Genomic DNA, 7,789 nt, shown 5'->3' with positions numbered 1-7,789 from the left:
CGGGTTAAAGAGCAAAGATTGATTCACTGTGGATAACAACTCGAAGATGAGAAAACCATAGGATTCTAAAATACCGAAAAAAAAGAATCTACTCTCCAAATTGTTCTACGCTTGAGAGGTGACGGAGTTATGTCCCAGGAGTTTTTGTTGATACTTTGTTTGATCAGAATTGACCAACCATTCTTGAGATTGGACCACTTGAGCTTCGTCAATGATCACCCGTAGCAGCTGATTGCATGTTAAACAAAGAATGAGGACATTGAACTAACAATGCCGTATGATAGCAGGAATCAGTTTATTAACTGAGAGATTGCATAGATTGGGAATGTTAGAGATATGCAAGGTTGAGCTGAGCAAAGGGTTATGGGGTAAGGGTACAGAGTAAGAGCTAGGAGTTGGGGTCAGTTACCAGCGGGTCAGAGCAAAGGCTAGGAAGTACAGAAACACCATATATATTCAGTTCTTTTACATTAACAATAATTTGTATACATTACAGCTAAAATATCGATTTTTCTTGAATGTCAAAATTCAGCTTTAATGTTGTCTAGCAGGCATTTAATTGAACATCATATACTTGAGGCTTCATTGTCATCGATCCAACCTACGACTGTGTTGCCTTTATAGGAGAAAACGATATAGCTTCATAACTAAAAGAGTATAAGAATATGCATTACAAAACAAAATAATGGAAAATGTTAGGCCGGAGTGGTAGGCCTAGGTGATGTTGGAGAAAAGGAGTTTCTTTAATAAATGATTTTTGGTCTTGGTGTAGTTTGATCTTAGGACCTAAAGGTTCCATGGATGCTCACTTATTTCTTTGAGTGAGTGAATCTCTTTTTAGTCCCACATTAGGTACAATAAAGAAGGAATTCCACTATATAACCATATTCCTATAAGGGGTGGGCTAAAATATATTTAACCCAAATCATGCGCTATGCGCATAAACCACGCATGTGTCTACACAAATTTGTTTTTGCAAGTTTTTATTTAAGAATTTTATTTATGGAAGGATTCCTTTTACGCGTTTAATTGTTTTACAAGAAACAAAAAACTTGGTTTACAAGAAATCCGAAACCCTAGAGGTTAATTTTCTCGTATAAATACTAAAGGTTTTCATAGTTGATATGATACGAAGTGCAACTTATTTTTCTGTCTTCTTTTTTTCGTTTTATTTATTTTGCGCGACGTAGTTTTACTTCCATCTCTGTTGCTGAGTTCAAGAGTGGGTAACTTGCGTTGTGCTAACTCAAGTTATATCGGGCAGTCTTATCCTGGACACATCTTCGCTATGAGGGGTTTAGCATTACTCATCTCGAGTATACCCGCGAACTAATTTGTTAAGGACAACTTATTGAACCTGTGATTCTTCCCTCGTCAAGTTGTTTCAGTAGAGTTGTTTCGGATTAGTTCTTTGCATATTATTTTTGATATATCTAACGTGTTGTTCATTGTTGCAAGATCCCAACAGGTGATACCTAGCCTTGTTCAACCATGTGTATATCTTCCCCTGAGGCCTGAATAAATACGTTTGGTTCTCCAGATGGCTTTTGTATTTGACGGGGCATATATCATTCTATTTGTTAAAAAACTCATGCATCTCTGCAATATAGATGATTGTACTTAATTATACAACGTAATCCTTTAATACCTAAACAGATCAAAAAAAATCCTCTAATATCTACCTGGTGAAGGAGTGCGGTATGATTCTGCTGATGAAGAAACAATGATCTTTTCCTTCATTATTTTATTTCTATATAACTATGATGAAGAGAGAAAGCTAGGTCAACGATGATGAGGAGAAAATAGAATCCCTAGAACCATGAAAATTAAGTTATTTTTTTTGGGAGTTCTAGAAATGAACACATGGATTATACGGGGTAGGGTTTGCTGGGGGGAAACAGAGTATATGCCGTTTCGGCATGGTTACGTAATATGAAAAGTTTAGGTAAGGTTGGGCTGAGGCATAATCTCAGTCGTCCAAAATTCCAAACAACCTCGTCCAATCTTTGACCCACATACATATACACCACCTTTCCTAAAAACACTGATGATATATAAATATTTTGATCAAGTTTTCCAGGATTATGGTCGTGATTTGGTTTTTATACGTGATTAAGTGTACTAATTAGAAATGAATTGAGGTTACACACATCTCTTTGTTGGTGCTGAAATGTCAGGTCTTTATGGCATCTCACCACTGGTGTTACCCTGGAAAGACTGTTCGCGGAGTAATAATGGTTTGTTTACCGGAATAACTCTGACAACTAGATTAAGAATCATTTGAAGAAAGAAAAAGATAGACTGTTCGGGGAACAGTAGTGGTTTGTTTACTGGAATAACTCTAACAATTAGGTTAAGCATCTAGAATACTAGATTAAAGATTTCGAGTAAGAAAATGTTAAATTTTCTGAGGTCGAAATCGGCGTGAGTATCATTGTGAATTTTTATATTTGCTTTTAATTATTATATCTACTGCATTTGTTTTGATTTTCGATGCATTCTATTATTTTTGGAAATTTCCTACTTGGTTCTGGTTTGCTCACCTCTTTTTCCTCCCTTTCCACAGAGAACGAAGAAAAACTAGCCGTAAAAGAAATTATTATATATCATGAGGGTTTGGGTATTGTATTTTAAATTCAATCGAGATGTTGGTTTGTTTCAATGTTGTACTTTCAATTATGTAATTTTTTATTTTTAAATTTTCGTAATTTCAAAAAGTAAAATTACGTTTCTTATAGTAAAATTAATTTAACTTGAATTTTAGATTTTTATTTGTTAAAATGTATTAGAACGAGACACTTGGTCCTACATGAGTTGCGGATCGGAAATTTGGGCTTGCTAGCTAGATAAGACCTGACCCAAAAAGCCGTATCCGCGTCCACTAGAAGTCCCAAAATCCGGCTGTGACACACCATTTTCGATTATCTAACCTAATATAACAATCATAGTACACAATAGAGTAACGCATTCGAGTTTAGACATCACTTACAGTCTTCTTATCACCGTTGATGGATTTTTTCGACACCTTTTGGGTTCACTGATCTCAAGGATTTAAACTTTTCTCTTACCCTTTTATGTTGATTTGAAGATTTTGGGATTAGTAGTTGCTTCTGGGTTGTTACTCGGTTCCTGATTCTGATTACCTATTTTTGAGGAGATTGAAAGATGAAGGTTATTGAGAGGATTGATGGAAGATAAAGAGCGAATAAGATGTAAGAGGTTTTAGTTTTTGTTTAAACTGATTTTAAGAAATGGGTTACATGTTTAAGTCTAATCAGTTCAAGAGAAATAAAGTAACTTCACCATATTTTACCATCCCTTTAAGTCCAGTTAAATTTCGTCATACCCCAATTAATTTGGGTATACCCCAATTTCGTCAGTACTAAAATGCCTTCCCATCAAGAAAATAAAAATTCCATAACCCGGCTTTTGCACATAAACAAATAACTAGCCGCAGTTTAGTTTATTTTATTTTTGGAAAAAGTATGTGATGTTTGTAGCTTGTATAACTCGATGGCACGAAATGATAACCATGATATGTCCAAAAACTAGGGAAATCACTCAAGGTACGAGTGAATCACTGTCACTTAAGAATGTTTATTCCCTACCGATCACACAAAGTTTACTGAAAATCGTCTCTCAGAGTATAATGGGGAATTGTCTACAACGATTTAGCTTCTGTAAATTTGTTTTTTCCAACAAAAAAAGTTTTGACAACGTCTTTTAGAAATTTTTGTGTATTATTTATTTTTTCCTGTACATGAAAAATATTTGTAGTTGCTTTTAATTTTTATAAATTTTAACCTTTCGTCTTAAACATAAAACAAATACAATTAACAATTATTTGAAAGTAAGAGTAACTTTGATCACATAACTAGATCCCAACCTTGTTATCATTAATATTATTTTCATTTTTCTAGTAAACAAACATTAAACCTTGTTGGTACCACAATATTTATTTATGAAAGATACATTTTTTAATACGGTATAAGTTACCTTATGCCATATTTATGTTGATGAAAAATCAGATGCAATAACCACCAGGCCCCCCAAATATCATAGAATTGTACCCAAGTTTACGTCTTCTCCAAGCACCATATTTGCGGAAGACAACGTCATAACAATCAGATCTTGTATCAAGATCTTTCTTTGGCACTGCAGAATTACCGAAGTAACTCGTGCCTCCATTTTCCTCAAGGATCTGCAAATATCGCATAAAACCCGTTTGTTCCATTATATAAGCGTCTGTCGGTAAATTTCCATTCCCCATAGGTGGACTTGGTGCATTTAGCATTGCATCTGCTATTCCACCAAATTTTACTAATGCACCGTATGGAAGATGAGGAAAGAGCTCCTGTGGCCAATATCCAATTGGCGTTGAATCGTCATTACCCATATAATACCACCAATTATGACTCTTTTTATCCTGTTATAAAGTATTATTAATCCATCTCCGTTAGAGCTACCGCCAACTTGGTACTAGCTTTAGTTATTATACTGTTATAATTTAGTTAATTATAAAAAAAAATATTTATCGTGGACACAAGAATCAATGCGATAAAGTTTTTTGTAAAAGTTATTTTCCCAAAATCCAGTTGAGAGAGTTATTTACCCGAAATACCCAGAAAAATACTTCATTCCCGATACCGGGTACGGGATTATTTAAATTTGTTCCAAATGGAATTCGGGTGTGCACCTGCACGAAACCTGGGCAAAGCATATTAAAACAACCCGTGTTTTTATATCCATCAGCCTGGGAAGACATACATAGTAATAATAATTAATTGGTGTGATTTTACAATCGGGATAAGGCTTGCAACAAAAAGTGATGATAATCTTACCGTCCAATAACCAAAAGTTCTGGTAGCATCATCACCAAAGAGTTCCGGGAATACCTATAAATATTTCAAGATTAAAGACCACACTTTGTATCTAAGAATTACAACAGATCAGTCAATACACGATTATTTTTCTTAATACACATCATGCACACAAGCCAACAACCATTTTCCAAAGATTTGTCTCAAACATGTTGTGTATCTCAACAAATTTAGGCAATATATATATTCTTAAGTAATGTGCACTTACAGCCCATCCAATTTCTATACTATTAGTTTGATCACGGGGCCCGTTCTGAATCCACATTTGAGATGTGCTAAATTGATTCGAAGTTACAGACGGCTTATGTATTCCAAAACTAGATTTAGCTCCATAGTATTCATTCTTTTCGTCGTAAGGTGTTTCTACAGTTACATACTAGATCAAGAAGAAAACAAAAAAGAAGTTGTTAGTTTCCGTGTTTCTAAAATACAAATAATTAATTCTTATTTAGCAGGTATTATAGCACAAATGAGTCAAGAAATTCTTACATGATGATACATATGGTTGTGAGGGTAACCGTCTGTTTGATTTCGTTTACTCCTTTTTAGAAGATTAGAAAAGATCAGTTCCCGCTTTGTGGTCCTTCGAATAGGGACTGTTCCAGCTGGGCACATTATTTCTTTGTGAAGCTCATTAATCTTTATCGATGATGCCTTTCTGACAGATGCATCTATCTTACTAATGTTTTCTTCTCGAATAAAATAACTTGGTTTCATCTGCATACATTTATTCGTAATTGCTATTAGATAATATTAATAAAGCAGAAATGACGTTGTAGATGTATGTTCCATTCTTTGCATTTCGTTAAATCACTCCTGTGCAAGCAAAATTGGGATTACAAATCTAATTCCAGCAAAAAGTATGTGAATAATTATCTTATTCCCCATATGTAATAGTTAATAATAGGGTTTGCAATAACATGCAGCGAGATATGGCTTAATATTTTATATATATCTGGATTGAGTACCTGAATTTTATGATCTTTAAGCAATGGATTGTCGAAAGCAGGTTGTTTATAGACATCGATGCAATCAAAAACACCACCTGTTTTAGTCTAAAATATATACAAAGAAAAAGAAATAGTTAGAAAAGTAAAAATCAAAATAAAATAACACAAAAAAAAAAAAACAATGTACACACGGTGACACCAAATCTAGTGGTATTTAGACTAGCATTATGTAAATAAAATTATTTAGAGGAGTTGAGGGAAATTATCTTACGATTATCGTCTTGATTGGAGGTTTATTGAGAACCTTGAGTTGTTTTTCGATCTCCATATTTTCTTCTTCAGACACGTTAGTATAGTTTTCTCCTGCTCCATGTTTAGAAAAGACACTCAAACATAGAACAAATATCACCAAAGTATCTACTAGACTGGACTTAAGATAAACCATGTTTTCTTAATCTGGAGTATAAAGGATGACTTGTAAGTGCCGTATATATATGGTAATTCTTGTGTAGTAATCAACGAAGTCAAAATTAAAATTACTTTCATGCAGTGGATATTTTTCATCTAAAGAATATCCATTGGGATTATGCTGTAATTAATAAGGATTATTTTAGGGAAATAACCATTATTACTTTATCTGCATTATATTAAATGATCTCTTAGATTTTGTCCCACATAATAATAAGATTGAGATATTAATACGCTTGTACTCACTCTCTACCAAGTGTTCATCTTATAATTGATATTGATCATTTAATTTAATTTTTGGAATTATGTAGCGAGAAGATTAGGTTCTTAGCTATTACAAACTTAACTAAGCAACACTGAACTCCAATTGCAAAATAACACTCTTGGAAAAGGTTTACACGAAATTATGCCCGATAAAAGTCTTTAAATTATTTATTTTTAAGTGCCTAGTTTTTAATATATAAAAACAGAGTTTTTCTCGAGCATCGTGGTTAATCCAACAATGCTATGTAATTAAGTCAAGACCACCCATTTTAGTTTTGACCAATTGAGTTTGGAAAGAAACTTTTGGTTCATAGCATATTATTTTAGCCAATTATAGTCAAGATTTTTTTTGCGGAGCTTTATTTTCATTTTTCTGAAAGAAAAAGTAAATAACTATTTTTATTATAAAGATTGTATTATAAAAAGATTGTCTAACCGTTGATTCCCCACCGATTGTATTATAAAGATTGTATTATAAAAAAGATTGCATTATAAAAAAGAGCGTCTGACGCGTAGTATAAAGATTGTATTATAAAAAAAAAGAAATCTTGACAAATTGACGTACAATAATGATTGTGACCGTTTATTCTTCACCGATTTACCTAGTTCGTTATTAATTGAACCTCTCACTTCTTCATATGTAAGCAATTCTTTCACAAATATTTTTCTCACCCAGTTCGATCTATTATCGTTTCTTGTCATCTCGATATTTTTGCTTCATCTTTAATATCGTGCACTTGGTTGTTTACTTTATTTTTTTTTCTCTTACTGCCAAGTTTTTGAGTGGTTAATTTGTGTTGTGTTATTTATAAATTATATCAATGGTTCTATTCTTGAAACAAGTCCACTGCAGGGTCAAGAGCGTTACTCTTCTCAGATATAACCGAGCAATGTTACGTTAAAGATAACTTATGTTGGAACAATTGCTGAAATAACCTGCAAAACAATCACAAAAAACAAAATAATATATTATGGATGAGTCACGACTAGGTCGCTCTCTTTAGGACGTTTTGAGGCTATGCCTAAGATTGTGCAAGAAGTTCTTCCATGTCGCATTGTCCTCAAGATAAAACAACCGAGTAAAATCTCTTTCGCGATCACTCTAGCACTTTGAGTGTGTGTTGTACATATACACTTCTATTATTACTCCGAATCAAACTTGTAGAAAACAAGTGATAATCACACATTAATTCGCTATCTCTCAAAAATTATCTTTATAATCTCAAA

At 33.3% G+C, this 7,789-nt stretch overlaps 1 protein-coding gene across 2 annotated transcripts; it reads right to left on the bottom strand.

The window, feature by feature from the left end:
- Positions 1-3,907: 3,907 nt before the first annotated feature.
- Positions 3,908-6,276, bottom strand: LOC113308915. 2 transcript variants are annotated; one of them, XM_026557362.1, is made up of 7 exons: positions 6,102-6,276; positions 5,849-5,935; positions 5,370-5,597; positions 5,089-5,256; positions 4,842-4,895; positions 4,613-4,753; positions 3,908-4,426 (listed from the first exon to the last, which is right to left on the bottom strand). In XM_026557362.1, the coding sequence occupies exons 1-7, from the start codon at positions 6,273-6,275 to the stop codon at positions 4,025-4,027; spliced, it is 1,254 nt and encodes a 417-aa protein (XP_026413147.1). In that variant the 5' UTR covers position 6,276; the 3' UTR covers positions 3,908-4,024. The 2 variants fall into 2 exon arrangements, with proteins under 2 accessions (XP_026413147.1, XP_026413148.1); XM_026557363.1 differs by having other exon boundaries at positions 4,613-4,696.
- Positions 6,277-7,789: the final 1,513 nt, after the last annotated feature.

This window comes from Papaver somniferum, chromosome 9 (genome assembly GCF_003573695.1).
Source record: "Papaver somniferum cultivar HN1 chromosome 9, ASM357369v1, whole genome shotgun sequence".
Taxonomy (NCBI): Eukaryota; Viridiplantae; Streptophyta; class Magnoliopsida; order Ranunculales; family Papaveraceae; genus Papaver; species Papaver somniferum.
The sequence above is the reverse complement of the archived record's forward strand: the minus strand, read 5'-3'. Positions and strand labels throughout refer to the sequence as shown.

Bases quoted from the DNA above. Each gene is read 5' to 3' on its own strand.
- LOC113308915 (XM_026557362.1), bottom strand. From the start codon at position 6,275: ATGGTTTATCTTAAGTCCAGTCTAGTAGATACTTTGGTGATATTTGTT. The intron at 5,936-6,101 runs GTAAGATAATTT...TATATATTTTAG, and splicing joins CTCCAATCAAGACGATAATC to ACTAAAACAGGTGGTGTTTT. The intron at 5,598-5,848 runs GTACTCAATCCA...AAATGTATGCAG, and splicing joins TTAAAGATCATAAAATTCAG to ATGAAACCAAGTTATTTTAT.